Consider the following 15,938-nt stretch of genomic DNA (forward strand, 5'->3'; position numbering starts at 1 on the left):
ATCCTGACTAATCCACTGAGGATGCAGAGAGAACAGGTTCGCCTGGCTCTTTACAGTTTATATATCATAACAACAGTGGCTCCGCTCCACTGAAGGCCTCTCAAATGCTTTGACTGTTTAATGTCCCTGTGAGAACGTGACATGCAGGTTAAGTCTTAGGATCCAAACCTGGTCCTGACTCCACAGTGCCAGGGCCCACAGTCTCACTATACCGTCTGATCCCAAGGACTGGCGCTGGGGCTGTGCAGGGATTGTAGCTTTGCTGGCCCTTCAGTGTTTACAAATGGTGGGGGCCTGGCGGGGAGGGGCCTGGAAGAGGAAGCGTCTGGAAGAGAAGGGCCCGCAGGGGCTGGAAGGGCCTCCAGCCTCTTTGGGGAGGAAGAGAACTGTTCCCGTCACCTTTCAGCAAACAGCCCCATCTCCGTCCCCTGCCCCACCCAAAGCCTCTTCCTCCCGATGCATCAAAATACTGCCAAGAGGACTGGTTTACACTGGAGACGGGAGGGCTGGAGCACAGTGGAAGGAAGCAGCTTGAGGCCAGACCTCGGTGACTAAGTGACTGGGTGAAAGCACGCTTGTCATGGTCTTAATCTAATACTTATTTGGCTGCCACCACGTGCGGGGTGCAGAGGTACTCGAGAGGGCAGGGTCCCCCCAATACGTAAGTGGGGAGCTCAGCACGTTGGGTGGGGCGATAGTGAAGGCTCTGGGACGTGCAGAAGGAGCGTTCTCACATCCTGGTGTCTGTGGCGCCCTTGGGCCGCTCTTCTGAGGGGTCCTGGGAGCAGAGTGTCAGCTGGCTCACCCCCACCTCACCTCTCCCACCGCATGCCAGCCTGGGCCAGAAGGGGAGGCACCGGGTGCAGGAGGATGCGCAGAACCTGGTGCCGATCCCCCAGGGGAGGCTGTAGACCTCCGAGATCTTCGTAGTCTCCTCAGACTTCTCCTGGATTTGATTCCACGCCAGGAGGCCTCTCTCCTCCAGGCTTCCTAATGGGAGACAGCAAGCAGTCAAGCCTGGGCCCTGAGGTAGGGGGCGGAAGCCTCTGGTGCCCCCTGCAGGCACTCACGAGGCCTCGTCTCGGTGCCCTGCACCTGCCAGCAGCCCCTCCTCCTCCTCCTCCAAGCCCATCCCAAGAATCAGCTCAGCTCAACTCAGCTCATCATCAGGTGTTCCCTGAGCTCCGGGGTACGACCTTCTATGAACCACTGTTCTTTCCTCATCTTCCGGAGCGGACCTTTCTACATTTCAGTGTTTCTGGAATGCAGATGCATTTAACATTTGGTGGAGAGAAGAAATGTGGGAAATGGAATACCACGAAGCAGGAGCTATCACAGAGGTCCTTTCAAGGGGCCGTGGGAGGATCAAGAGGGAGCACTGAAAGCCACCAGTGAGGGCAGCTCTGCACTCTTCACCTCAGCGCTCATGGGCTTCGTTTGCTCATCATCACACTTACTTCCCTGTATTGTAATGGTCTGTTGTCGTGTCTCTCTCCCCTATTAGCCTGTGAGTTTCTAGAAGGCAGGGGGGCATGTCTTGCAGCCCTTTGTATCCTCAATACAGAGCACCTGGAACACAGTGTACTTGCTGTGGTTTTTATGGGAATATGAATAAATGAACACATGCATTCTCTCCCTAATGAACTAGACGGCAGTCTCTAAGAGAGCTGGGGCTATGTGTTTTGCTTTTTGCTTCCAGTGTATTTCTCACCTTAGAGTCCTTTTATGGGCTGAATTGTGTCCCCCCCCCACAAAAAAATGTTATAGCCCTAACCCCACAAACCTCAGAATGTGACTGTATTTGGAGATAGAATCTTTAAAGTGGTGATTTAGTTAAAGACATAAAGACGAGGTCTTTAGGGTGGGCCCTAATTTAATCTGACTGGTATCTTTATAAGAAGAGGAGATTAGGACGCACAGAGAGACACCAGAGATGCACACACAGGAAGGAAAGGCCATCCATCTGCAAGTCAAGGAGAGAGGCCCCAGGAGAAACCAATCCTGCCAACACCTTGTTCTTGGACTTCTAGCCTCTGGAACTGTGAGGAAATACATTTCGGTTGTTTAAGTCTCCTAGTCTGTGGCATTTTGTGATGGCAGCCCTAGAAAGCTAGTACAGGCCCATACACCCCACCCAGATGCAGGGCCCACTCAGGGTATGCTGTGGCCAGTCTTACATGAGAATTGGGGCTAGAGAAGCAATGTGGGTGACCCAAATGCTGACCATCTACCCAAACTGCCAGCTTACAGAGCAAAGGTGAGCCCTACCAGGGATGGTGTTGTCCAGTAGAAAGCCCAGAAATCCACCAACAAACATGCCCGTGGTCAGCAGCACCTGGATGACCTGGTCCAGCTGCAGAATCCCTAGAGTGAAGACAGAAGTGACAGGGACTAAAAAATGGGCAGAGGATCTGAATAGAGATTTTTCCAAAGAAGATATACAGATGGCCAGTAGGTACATGAAAGGTGTTCAACATCACTAATCATCAGGGAAATGCAAATCAAAATCACAGTGAGATATCATCTCACACCTGTTTGGCTTTTACCAAAAAGATAAGAACTAGGAAGTGTTGGCAAGGGTGTGGAGAAAAGGAGCCCTTGTGCACTGTTGGCGGGAATGTAAATTAGTGCAGCGCTATGGAAAACAGTATGGAGGTTCCTCAAAAAATTAAAAATAGAACTACCATATGACCCAGTAATTCCACTCCTTGTTATTTATCCAAAGAAAATGAAAACACTAACTCAAAAAGATATATGCACAGCCACCTTCACTGCAGCATTATTTACAAGAGCCAAGATATGGAAACAACCTAAGTGTTCATCAATGGATGAATGACTAAAAAAAATGAGGTATATATTTACAATGGGTATTATTTAGCCATAAAATCTGGCTATTTGCAACAACATGGATGGAACTTGGGAACATTATGCTTTGGCATAAATCAGATAGAGAAAGACAAGTACTGTATGATCTCACTTATTATATATAGACTGTTAAAAAAAAACTCATAGAAAAAGAGATCAGATTTGTGGTTACCAGAAGCAGGGGGTGTGAGGAGGAGGAATTGGAGGAAGGTGATCAAAAGGTACACACTTCTGGTTATAAGATAAAGAAGTACGAGGGATGGAATGTACAACATGACAACTATGGTTAACACTTCTGTATGATATATAGAAAAGTTGGTAAGAGAGTAGATCCTAAGAGTCCTCATCACAAGGAGAAAATTTTTTTCCCATTTCTTTTTATTGTGTCTATATGAGGAGATGGGTGTTAACTAGACTTATTATGGTAGTTGTTTCACAATATATGTATGTCAAACCTTTATGCTGTATACCTGGGACTCATACAGTGATGTATGTCAATTATATCTCAATAGAACTGGAAATATATAAGTCATGGTGATGTAATGTACAGCATGGTGACTATAGTTAAATTTTTTAAAAAGTGACAGGAATTCCCAGGGACCAGGGACCCCACCAGCTCTGCCCCTGGAGTGGTCACAGTCTAGAGGATGGAGAATCACCTGTGTGGAGCCTCTCCGGGTTCTTGTTCACCCAGCTGGGAACAGCAAGCCCACAGTAGATGGAGAAGCCAAAGACAAAGATGTTTCTGGACGAGTTCATGTCCACGTACTGCAGGAGAGAGGCCCCCACGGCAGAGCCGGAATGATCAGTACCTGTATTGCACATCAGTCAAACACCCGCCCAGCCAGCCCACCCCCTGCCACTTGAGACTGGAGGGGGAAGTTGGGCTCAGAGGGCACACGTTCTCAGCCAAGTCCCGACTCCCACTTGACCCTGGGAGCTGAGTGGTCTGGATAATCCAATTCAAACTGATGCAGTTTTGTTTTTCAGAAATTTGGGTGCTTCTGGTTATTTCTTTCTCCCATTTGGGGCCAGTGCGGTTTCTGGGACTGAGGATTCCCTTCCCCTCCTCCCTTGTCCCCACCCTGTTCCATTCATCTCCATCCGCATGGGCTCCTTTCAGGAGATGCAATGCTGCTGCTTTCCTAAGGGTGCCTTGCCTCACCTGAAGGTTGGAAATCCCCACGGCAGTGATGACCCCAAACATCACCAGGAACATGCCTCCGATCACAGGGGTTGGGATGGTGGCAAACGCAGCCCCGATCTTCCCAAATAGGCCCATCAGGAGCAGCACGCAGCCCGCAGCGACAATCACCATCCTGCTCCCTACCTGTAGCACTCAGGGAGATGGGGGAGAGATGAGGAGCTCAGCACCAGCTGGGCCACACACCCTGGAGGCCTCTGCCCTGCTCCTGGGGGAGACACAAACAATGGCTCCAGGGGACCCACAGGAGCAGCATCGACTGACCCAGAAATGGCCCCCCTCTACTCCCACATGGTGCTGGCAAAAGCATGAAGGTGTGACCTTGGGTCCCAGCCTCTGCCCTCACCTCTCCTCTCTGCTGCTCTCATACATGTCTTCAAGTCCTGACTCCAATGCTCCTTCTCTAGGTAGACTTTATAGTGAGACAAGAAGCCTCTCTTGGGAGGGAGTGGCCCAATGCTTAAGAATGGGGTTTGAGAGCCAATCCCAACTCTGCCTCTAACTAGCTGTACGGCTTCACGCAAGTTACCTAACCTCTCAAAATGTCAGCCTCCAGATTTACCAGGTGGGATTAATAATACTTACTTCACAATCTCATTTTAGGAGGCCAGCATTACCTTGATACCAAAGCCAGATAAGGACAGAAAAGAAAAGAAAGTACTGTGTGGGTTCACTTATATGCAGATTTTTTCCAGCAGTAAATACTGAAGTACTAAACAATCCATGATAAGTTGAATCTGTGAATGTGGAACCACAGATATGATGGAACCATGGATATGGAGGGACCACGTGTACAGAGGTCCAACTATAAGTTATACACGGATTTTCGACTGCAAGGAGGGTTGGTGCCCCTAACCCCACCCCACTCCCCATATTGTTCAAGGGTCAACTGTACAGACCAATATCTCTGATGAATATAGATGCAAAAACTATCAACAAAATGTTAGCAAACCAAATTTAACAGTACATTAAAAGGATCATACACCGTGATCAACTGGGACTTATCCCTGGGATGCAAGGATGTCTCAACATGTGCAAATCAATAAATGTGATACACCACATTAATAGAATGAAAGATAAAAACATATGGTCATCTCAATACACACAGAAAAAGCATTGGACAAAATCCAACATCCTTTCAGGATAAAAAAAACTATCAACAAATTAAATATAGAAGGAATGCACCTCAACACAATAAAGGCCATATACAAGAAGCCCACAACTAACATCATACTCAATGCTGAAAGGTTGGAAGCTTTTCTTCTAAGATCAGAAACAAGACAAGGGTGACAACTCTCACCACTCCTATTCAACATATTACTGGAAGTCATAGCCATAGCAATCAGGTTAGATAAAGAAATAAAAGGTATACAAATCAGAAAGGGAGAAGTAAAATTATCTTTATTTGCAGATGATATGATCTTATATATAGAAAATCCTAAAGACTCTACCAAGAAATTGTTACAACTAATCAATGAATTCAGTAAAGTTGCAGGATACAAAATCAACATACAGAAATCAGCTGCATTTTTCTACACTAACAATAAAACATCTGAAAAAGAAATAAAACAATCCCATTCACAATAGCATCAAAGACAATGAAGTACTTAAGAATGAATCTAACCAAGGAGGTGAAAAATATAAGACTGATGAAAGAAACTGAAGAAGACACAAATAAATGGAAAGGTATCCCATGTCATGACTGGAAGAATTAATATTGTTAAAATGTCCATACTACCCTAAACCATCTACAGAGTCAATGCAATCCCTATCAAATTTCCAATGACATTTTTCACAGAAGTAGAAAAAAACCCTAAAATGCTTATGTAACCACAAAAGACATCAAATATCCAAAGCAATCCTGAAAAGGAAAAATAGAAAAAAAGCTGGAGGCATCACACTTCCTGATTTCAAACTATACTGCAAAACTATAGTAATCAAAACACTATGGTACTGGCATAAAAATAGACACATAGACCAATGGAACAGAACTGAGAGCCCACAAATAAACCCATGCATATATGGTCAACTAATACTTGACAAAGGAGCCATGAAAACTCAATGGGGAAAGGATAGTATCTTCAATAAATAATGTTGGGAAAACTGGATAACCACATGAAGAAAACTGAAATTGAACCACTATCTTAACACCGCTCACAAAATTTAACTAAAAATGGATTAAATACTTAAATGTAAAACTGGAAACTGCAAAACTCCTAGAAGAAAACACAGGGAAGCTTCTTGACATTGGTCTTGGCAATGATTTTTTAGGATATGACACCAAAGGCACAAGCAAAAATAGTGAAAATCAGGAACTTCCCTGGTGATCCAGTGAGTAAGACTATGTGCTCCCAGTGCAGGGGGCCTGGGTTCGATCCCTGGTCAGGGAACTAGATCCCACAGGCATGCCTCAACTAAGAAGTCCGCATGCTGCAACAAAGATCCCTCATGCCGCAATTAAGACACAGCTCAGCCAAAAGTAAATAAATAGATATAAATCTTTTTTTTTAAAAAGTGAAAATCCAAAAGTGGGACTACATTAAACTAAAAAGCTTTTGTACAGCAAAAGAAACAATCAACAAAATGAAAAAGCAACCTATTAAATGGGAGAAAATATTTGCAAACTGTATATTGGATAAGTGTTTAATATCTAAAATATATGAAGAACTCATACAATTCAATAACAACAACAAACAATTTTAAAATGGGCAGAGGAACTGAATAAACATTTTTTTCCAAAGAAGACATACAAATGGCCAACAGGTACATGAAAAGATGCTCAACATCACTAATCATCAGAGAAATGCAAATCAAAACCACAATGAGATGTCACCTCACACCTGTTAGAATGGCTATCATCAAAAAGGCACAAGGTAACAAGTGATGACAAGGATGTGGAGAAATGGGAATCCTGTGCACTGCTGGTGGGAATGTAAATTGGTGCAGCCACTATGAAAAATGGTATGGAGATTCCTCAAAAAGTTAAAAATAGAACTACCATATGATCCAGCAGTTCCACTTCTCAGATTATCCAAAGAAAATGCAAACACTAACTCAAAAAAATATATGCACCCTCCACCACCATGTTCATTGCACCATTATTTACAATAGCCAAGGTATGGAAACAATCTAAGTGTCTGTCAACAGATGAATGGATAAAGAAGACGGGGTATATACAATGAAATATTATTAAGCCATAAAAAAGAATGAAATCTTGCCATTTGTGACAACACGGATGGACCTTGAGGGCATTACGTTAAGTAAAGTAAGTCAAACAGAGAAAAACAAATACTGTATAGTATCATTTACATGTGGACTCTAAAAAAGCTAAACTTGTAGAAGTAAAGAGTAGAATGGTGGTTACCAGGGGCTGCTGGGTGGGGGAAATGGGATGTTCAGCAAAGAGTACAAACTTTCAATTAGAAGATGAACAAGTTCTGGGGACCTAATGCACAGCATGGTGATTATAGTTAACAAAAATGTATACTTCAAAGTTACTTAGTAGATCTTAAATGTTCTCACCACAAAAAAGAAATGGTAATTATGTAATGTGATAGAGGTGTTAGCTAATGGTGGTAATCATATTGCAATATATAAGTGTATCAAATAAACACATTGTACACCTAAATTTACACAATGTTATATGCCAAGTGTATCTCAATAAACCTAGGGGAGGGAATTGATGTGCCTGGGGCACAGTGATGCAGGGTGAGAGACAGGAGATGGGATGGAAAGCAAGGAAGGGACTCTGTCATGAAGTACTTTAAGGGCCAGGGAAAGGAGTTACAATAAATTCCAAAGACAAAGCATAAACAAAACGTAGTATATACATGCAATGGAATATTATTCAGCCTTAAAAAGGAAATAAATTCTGACACCTGCACAACTTGGATGAAACTTGGACATTAAGTGAAATAAGCCACCCAGAAAAAGACAAATATTGTATGAGTCCATTTATATAAGGTACCTAGGGCAGTCAAATTCATAGAGACAGAAAGTAGAATGGTGGTTGCTAGGGGCTGGGAGCGGGGGAATAAGGAGTTGTTCAATTGGTACAGATTTCAGTTTTGCAAGAGAAAAGAGTTCTGAAGATTGGTTGCACAACAATTTGGATGTACTTAACTCTACTGAACTATGCATTTAGAAATGGTTAAGAGGCTAAATTTATGTTACATGTATTTTGCTACAATTAAAAATAATAAATCCAAAGACAAAGGAGACTCAGTAGAGTTGTGTCAAGCAGGGTAGTGACATGATGTGATTTACATTTCAAAAAGTTCCCTCTAGGAACCCTCCTACACTGTTGGTGGGAATGTAAGTTGGTGCAGCCACTATGGAAAACAGTATGGAGGTTTCTCAAAAAACTGAAAATAGAGTTGACATACGATCCAGCAATCCCACTCCTAGGCATATATCTGGACAAAACTCTAATTTGAAAAGATATATGCACCCTTATGTTCACAGCAGCACTATTCACAATAGCCAAGACATGGAAACAACCTAAATGTCCATTAACAGATGAATGGATAAAGATGTGGTGCATATATACAATGGAATATTACTCAGCCATTAAAAAGGGTGGCGTTATTTGCAACAACATGGATGGACCTAGAGATTATCATACTAAGTGAAGTAAGTAAGACAGAGAAAGACAAATACCCTGTGATATCACTTATATGTGGAATCTAAAATAGGACACAAATGAACTTATCTACCAAAGAGAAACAGACTCACAGACATAGAGAACAGACTTGTGGTTGCCAAGGGGGAGCAGGTGTCGGGGAGGGATGGATTGGGAGTTTGGGATTAGCAGATGCAAACGATTACATATAGAATGGATAAACAACAAGGTCCTACTGTATAGCACAGGGAACTACATTCAATATCCTGTGATAAACCATAATGGAAAAGAATATGAAAAATAATGTTATATAAAACTGAATCACTTTGTTGTATAGCAGAAATTAGCACAACATTGTAAATCAACTATACTTCAATAACATAAGTTTTTTTAAAAGTTCCCTCTGTAAGTCACTTCATTATTATTAATTGATACATTTTCTCAATTAGGACAAATTAGATTTTCTCAACAAGCAATTATCATGGATTATGTGTAAACTGTGATTCCTCCTTCATCTACCTGGAGGTTCATTAAGATACAGAACAGAGACAAGGCTCCTCCCCATGGTATTATACAGCGTTAACTGGTCCAAAATCAAGGATCAGTTGTGCTAGAGTCACTACTAATTGCTATCACCTGGTTTGCATAGGGTTTCTCAAGCAGCTAGGAGTTTGGGAATGCTAAAGAAGTACGTTTCACCCGCTTAGTGCAGCTATTAGATCTGGAAATAAAAAGTTTCTACAAAGGTTTAAAAAAAAAACACTCTGCTGGGAAGATTATGGGCTCTGGTCCACATCCCATCCCAGTGCCAGGCACACACAGCTGTCACACGCTGGACAGTAATGATTGTTGCGCTAGTCAAGGGTTGTATCTGGGGTTTGAGCGACAGCTACCAGTGAGACAAAAATGACCTCTGACCTGGAAGCATTCAGCCTCATCCTCAAAAGCTGGAGTTGTGTTGCAAATGTCTGAATATCCCATCATGAGTCTATTAACAATGAATGTGTTTAGGTAGTTCTTGAACCTCTTCTCGTGCATTTGTTCCTACTCCCAGTCCTTAAAAGATACTCTAGTGTAGTTTCAGTTTTGCAAGATGAAAAAGTTCTGGAGATCTGTTGCATAGCAATGTGAATATACTGAATACTACTGAACTGTACACAAAAATAATTAAGATGGTAGATTTTATGTTATGTGTCTTTCACCACAATTTAAGCATTTTTTAAAGATACTCTAGTGTCAACAACTTGAAGTCCATTAATGCAGCAATAAAGTAGCAGATTCAGCCTTTGCTTATTTTTCTTTCCAGTTTAAGAGCTAATTTATTTAACTTATTTCATTAGAAGACAAGTGATAGGAATTAACCACATCAAAATAACTTTTTTTGTTTACAACCCTAGCAATGAACCATGCCTTTGTGGGAACAAAGGCATGAATCTAAGCACAATAGATCAACTTGTCAGGTTCAACCAATACCCTTTGGATATGCTAATGGTCTCATAAAGATGGCAGGTCATCCCCAATCCTACTACCACAGAATTTATCATGCAGCCCTGGGCGTCTTTTGGTCTCAGGATTCACATCTGGACTGGGAGCCATGACACCCTAGAGAAGTGATGGGAGATCTTTGGCCTTCAGCCTGATTTCTCCTGACTGACCAGGAGAGAACCAAAAATAGGTCAGAGCCCATGAATGCAGATGCAACACGGGGCCACAAGGGGGAGGTGTGAGTCCAGACCAGAGTTAATCGGTCTGCTGGATTTGTAGCCTGTTTGGTGTCTATGTATCTTTTCTTGCCTGCTCTTTCCCTCTCCTGTAAAGGGTCTTAATTTAGAAATGATACATCAAAAAATTTTTTGTTCTGTTTATTGAATATAATTTTCTGTTCTGCATGAGATATCTTCCCTTCAGCAAGAAAAATATTTGCTGCTTTATACTTACATAGCCCATTCCCACATTTCTGTGTGGGTCAGTGGCCCTCATGTGGAAAAATGTTCCTCTCACTTGTACTGAAGGTCTTGAAACTTTGGGGAAACGTCAAAGAGTCCACAGTGTCCAAGCACATAGAACTTGCCGTAGGGTTGGGTGCTGGCTCTGCTGTTTGCTCACAGATTTTAGCTCTCACTATGGGCCAGAGGCCATGCAGGGTACAGAGGTAGATAGGTCCAAGGGAGCTATCAGAAAATACAGGGTGGGGATGTGGGTGGAGGAAAGTGAGTATTTTCCAAAGCTCACTTCACTTGTGCTGGGAAACACTGTACCTATGCACTGAAGCATACAGGAAAGCAACATCGTAATAATATTCTTTTCTAAGTCACCTTAGAAAGCACCATCTTGGGGACTTCCCTGGTGGCGCAGTGGTTAAGAGTACACCTGCCAATGCTAGTGGACACGAGTTCCATCCCTGGTCTGGGAAGATCCCACATGCCACAGAGCAACTAAGCCCGTGTGCCACAACTACTGAGCCTGCGCCCTAGAGCCTGTGAGCCACAACTACTGAAGCCTGCGTGCCTAGAGCCCGTGCTCCGCAAGGAGAAGCCACCGCAATGAGAAGCCCGCACACCGCAACGAAGAGTAGCCCCCGCTCGCCGCAACTAGAGAAAGCCCACGCGCAGCAACGAAGACCCAATGCAGCCAAAAAAAAAAAAAAAATAAGAAGAAAGCACCATCTTGAAGAATTCTTGCTGACCTTATGGGGCTTTCCTGTGGAAAATGGGAGCCTCTGGAAGAGATTTTAAGCAGGGACTAATTTAATTGGGTTCTAGAAAGATCCTTGGGCAGCCATGTGGTAGCTAGAGATGGGCAAGATCCTGGGAAGAGACAGTTAGGGATACTGCCATGTCCAGGTGGGAGATGATAAAGCTGTGATACTGGGAATGGAGACAAGAGGACAGGAGAGCAGCACGCATGCTGAGAAAATAGAATCCACTGTGAGAAGCGCACAACAGAGAGAAGTTAAGGATGACTGGGTGAATTCCCTAAGACAAGGTTTACGGGAGGAGAAGTAAGGATGAGGGCATGGACTGAGCATAATAGAGGCCATTCTGAGTGTGAGGTACCCTTGGGACATTCAGGTGGAGGTGACCACAACCAAGAAGGTCAAGTATAGTAAGCAAAATAAAGGCTCCTCAAAGATGTCCATGCCCAAACCTGTGAACATGTTACCTTAATGGCAAAAGGACTTTGCAATGTGATTAAGGATTTTGAGATGGACGGAGTAGCCTGAGTTATCCAGGTGGGCCCACCCTAATTACATGCATCCTTATAAGCAGGTAATCTTTCCCAGCTGTGGTCAAAGGGAGACGTGACTAAGGAAGAAAGGTCAGAGAGATGCCATGTTGCTGGCTTTAAAGATGGAGGAAAGGGGCCATAGTCAAGGAATGTGGGCAGCCTCTAGATGATGGAAAAAGCAAGGAAATGGATTCTCCCCTGGAACCTCCAGAAAGGAACACGGCCCTGCCAATCCCTTTACTGTAGCCCTGTGAGACCTGCACTGGAGTTCTGACTTCCAGATCAGTAAAATAATACACCTGGGTTGTTGGAAGCCATCAAGTTTGTGATAATTTGTTGCAGCAACAATAAGAGGCTAAGACACTGATGACAGATTCAGGTACCCAGGCTGCCCACCCACCACCCCACCCCCAGGGCCACTGTCGGCAGCCTTACCCTGGTGATGCCCAGCGCGCCGACATTCTCACTGTAGGAGGTGGTGCCGTTCCCCGTACCCCAGGCCCCTGCCAGCAGGCAGCCCAGGCCCTCGATGCCGATGCCTCGGTTGATGGCGTGCTTCGGAGGGGGTGGTGCCCCCACCAGGCGGGCACAGGCATAATAATCGCCTACTGACTCCACCATTGAGGAGATCACCCCCGCGACGATCCCAAAGACCCCAGCCAGGCTGATGGTGGGGAGGCCCCACTGCCCTGAAATTGTAGCGCAGAGGGAATATTCCCGGAAGATAACAGGCTGCTGGACCCCAAATAATTCCCTTGCCAGAGGGTTCTCCGGAAAGCTTTAAAGACCAGGCAACATGTCTTCCAACCCAACAGCTGTCCTGAAGCTTTGTCTCGGACTCCTGCCCTCCCGTGCCTCCCTGAGGGTAGGTCAGAGGCCCTGACCTTGAGGTCACAGTGCACAAAAAGAACCAGAAACTGGGCCTCTTTCCAGGAAGGCCTTGAAGCCTTTTGAAGGCTTCCAGGATTCTTACTCAGGGAGGTCCTGGCGCCCAAGTCCATGAGACCAGGACCTCCTCAGCCCTCCAACTGGAATGTGGTTATTCTCACACCCTGAGCCAAGAACTGCAGGGAAAGGAGATGCCCTTGACCAGCAACCCAGAAATGTCCTAATTCAGTCCCAAGCCTCCCTTGTGTGGGATCCACCAGTTCCATGAGGAGACCCAAAGGTTGGCTAAGAGGTCAGGATCCCTCTGTGCTTTCCCCACCCCCAGTCGATGGGGCCTGAGCAATGTGGAGGAGGGGATGAGGCATGCGGGCCAGGAAGGAGGTAGGTCTGGGAGAGGGAACCATTGGTCTACCACCCCAAAGGGTTCTTAGGACCACCCAAGGGTCTCCTTCCTCTCTTAGGGGTCTCATATGGACTCTGTGGGGCCTGTCCCTCCTTGCCAGATCCCTTGGAGGAGATCCCGTCCCGGCTCTACTCATTTCCTCCTCTGGTGCCTGAGCCTCATGGGCAGTCCTGGGAAGCATATGCCCCAGGCAAGATGGGCCCCGGCGTCAGCGCCTCGTTACCTGGGTAAGGGAAGCGGAACCAAGGAGCCTGGCTCAGGACGTCGCCTTTGGTGTCTGTGCGGGCCAGGTACCCGTAGGCTGCAGGTGCCGAGGGGAGGGCGTTGGTGACTGTGAGCACAAAGCACAGCAGCCACGAGATGCAGAGCGCCAGCAGCACCTGCGGGAGGGAGGCGCCCTTCATACTGGGCCCCACCCCTGCACCTGCCCACACCTCCCAGAGAGGGTGGGCAAAGGAGGGAATCGGGAAAGCTCTTTGAGATGAGGAAGTGTTGGGTTACAAACCCTCCCAGTGACAACAGGAATCCGCTGTGTCAGTGGATAATGAACACATTACAGGAATAGAGAAACTAAACTGTGGGGAGACCTTGTGTCAAGTAGAGGCAGAAATGTCTAGGAAAGTGGACACAGCCTGGGTCAGAAGGATTGCAGTCTGACTCCCTTTCTATTGCTTGCTGGTCACATGACCCTGGATCAAATTCCCTGAGCCTCAGTGTCCTCATCTGTACAATGGGATTACAACCATTGCTCTGCAGAGCCTGAGGCAGGATTTCTTAAAATGGGGTCCTCAGATATATTGACTTTTAATCTCTGATGGTAGAACCCCTGACATCGGCATTTTTAGCAATGTCCCCAGGTGATTCTTATGCATACCGAACTTTTGAACCACTGGCCTACAGGATTGCTGAGGGATCAATGAGATCATTATGTGGAAGTATCTTTTTATAACGCAGAATGTATTTCACAGATAAATTGAACCTGAAAACACATTTGTGTGGTTGGCAATGGCACCTACTTGACAGAGTGGAGCAAATTCAACAGAGAAGGCTCTGAAAAAGGAGACACCATCATCGTCAGCAGGATCTGAATTATCCAGGAGCCAATGAGAAAGAACCTGACCTAAGCAACTTGGCCCTTAGTTTTGCACCTTTAGCGGTGAGCCTGGCTGTCTCCCCCAGTGCCATGCTATGAGGATGGCCCAGGGACATGAGAAGACTGTCCCACAGTGGTGCCCAGGGCAGCAACCTGGGGCGAATTGTCTACTCCTGGGAGAGAAGCAATGAGGGAAGATCTGGGACGGCATTACACCAAGCCTCCCACCACCCGCGGGGCAATTAAGGGAGGCTGAGGAGAAGAGGCCGCTGCAGGTGGAGAGCATTTGACTTGGGGGCCATCTGGGAGAGCAACAGGCTGCCCCTCACCCTCCAGCTGAGTCAACTAAGAATGGCAGAGGGTGGGGAGCGCTTCTTACAGGGAAGACCTGAAACAGGTAGAACTTAGAGGTGTGACACTTCTTCTCTCGTCCGTAAACAGGCACAGGCACCGCGATGTTTTTCAGGTACTGAGAAAACAGCACGATGAGGAAGCTGGTCCTGAAACAGAAACAAACCACACCCAACCTGGCGAACTTGGGCTCATCACGAGCGAGGGTCCGTGAAGGCGTGCCATCACGTGTCTCTGGGACTATGGGGCAGTGGCTGTGCTGGGAGGGTCCCCATCTAGGCCCTGCTCTGCAGTGTAGGCAGCATTCTGCCAGTTCTGAAAAGGTGGGCAGGCCCCTTTCAGAGGCTGCTGGTGGCTAAAGAGGAACAGTGGGCAGGGGCCTGAGAAATAAGCATGGCAGCTGCACAGATCCAGACTGAAGCCAGTGAGGCCAGAGTCAGACCATCTTCTCTCCCAGGTGGTCCTGCGGGTGCTTGTGGTCAGACCACAATAGACAGAGTGAATGAGTGTGTCCAGCGTCATCCCCAAGTCCCTTCAAAGCTCTGTTTAAATGCTGAAGCCCTCTTTTTCTGGGAAGCCTTCCTGACACCACTCCCCCACCCCCGGCAAGCTGACTGTCACCACCCCATCCCCTGAACCAGCCGGCACACTGTGACTCTCATCACTGTCTCCTGGTGTCACAGGCACTTGGACCCAAGTCTTATCCCTCTACTATGCTACAAAATGCTTGAGAGCTGGGGCCATGTCTTTGCACTCTTCCCAGGTGCTGGAGGTTTACAAATATTTGCTCAGTGAAAACCTAGGAGGCAGGGGATGGGTAGCATCAGCTGTCTGTGAACCCTACGCTAAGTAAGTTTATACCCTGCCTGTGATGAACTTGTTGTCTGTGAGGACTAATAACATAAGAAATAGTAATGATACATTCTAAGTAGCCATTTCACTGCTTTTAAGGTATCGTGATGTTTGTGAAAGTATTTGTAAACCACCAGAGTTTGCCAATATCCAGGACTCACTCTTCTTACTGGGTAATCTTCCTCCAAAGACAGCCCACCTTCCCCAGAGGGTGCTTACATGGCAGCAATCCCCCAGTGGATCCCAGCGTCATTGCCCGCAGAATCGAAGAGAGGCAGGGCCACCAGGGAGATGGTCGGAGCAATGGTCAAGGGGCCGATGAAGCGCATGAGGAAGCCAATGAGGCCTGAGAAGCCCACCAGCATCTGGACACAGGAAGCAACCATGATGGCTCCCTGCAGCTGAAGAGGAAGCGTGGGGCTCAGCACCTGGG

At 46.0% G+C, this 15,938-nt stretch overlaps 1 protein-coding gene across 5 annotated transcripts in view; it reads right to left on the bottom strand.

Annotated features, from left to right (window-relative positions):
* Positions 1-85: 85 nt before the first annotated feature.
* Positions 86-15,938, bottom strand: part of LOC309810439 (solute carrier family 23 member 2-like) — a 51,747-nt gene continuing 35,894 nt past the window's right edge. For 4 of the 5 annotated variants that reach the window (XM_082632452.1, XM_082632453.1, XM_082632456.1 and 1 more), the window contains 8 exons: positions 15,725-15,906; positions 14,682-14,802; positions 13,433-13,589; positions 12,354-12,607; positions 4,031-4,195; positions 3,525-3,633; positions 2,269-2,364; positions 86-990 (listed from right to left, as the gene is read on the bottom strand). In XM_082632452.1, coding sequence (XP_082488578.1) covers positions 731-990; positions 2,269-2,364; positions 3,525-3,633; positions 4,031-4,195; positions 12,354-12,607; positions 13,433-13,589; positions 14,682-14,802; positions 15,725-15,906 — 1,344 coding nt within the window. In that variant the 3' untranslated portion in view covers positions 86-730. The remainder of the gene's footprint in view (positions 991-2,268; positions 2,365-3,524; positions 3,634-4,030; positions 4,196-12,353; positions 12,608-13,432; positions 13,590-14,681; positions 14,803-15,724; positions 15,907-15,938) is intronic. The other variant, XM_082632454.1, reaches the window with a different exon arrangement.

Source organism: Mesoplodon mirus (assembly GCF_964341445.2).
Source record: "Mesoplodon mirus genome assembly, chromosome: 9".
NCBI classification, from domain to species: domain Eukaryota; kingdom Metazoa; phylum Chordata; class Mammalia; order Artiodactyla; family Ziphiidae; genus Mesoplodon; species Mesoplodon mirus.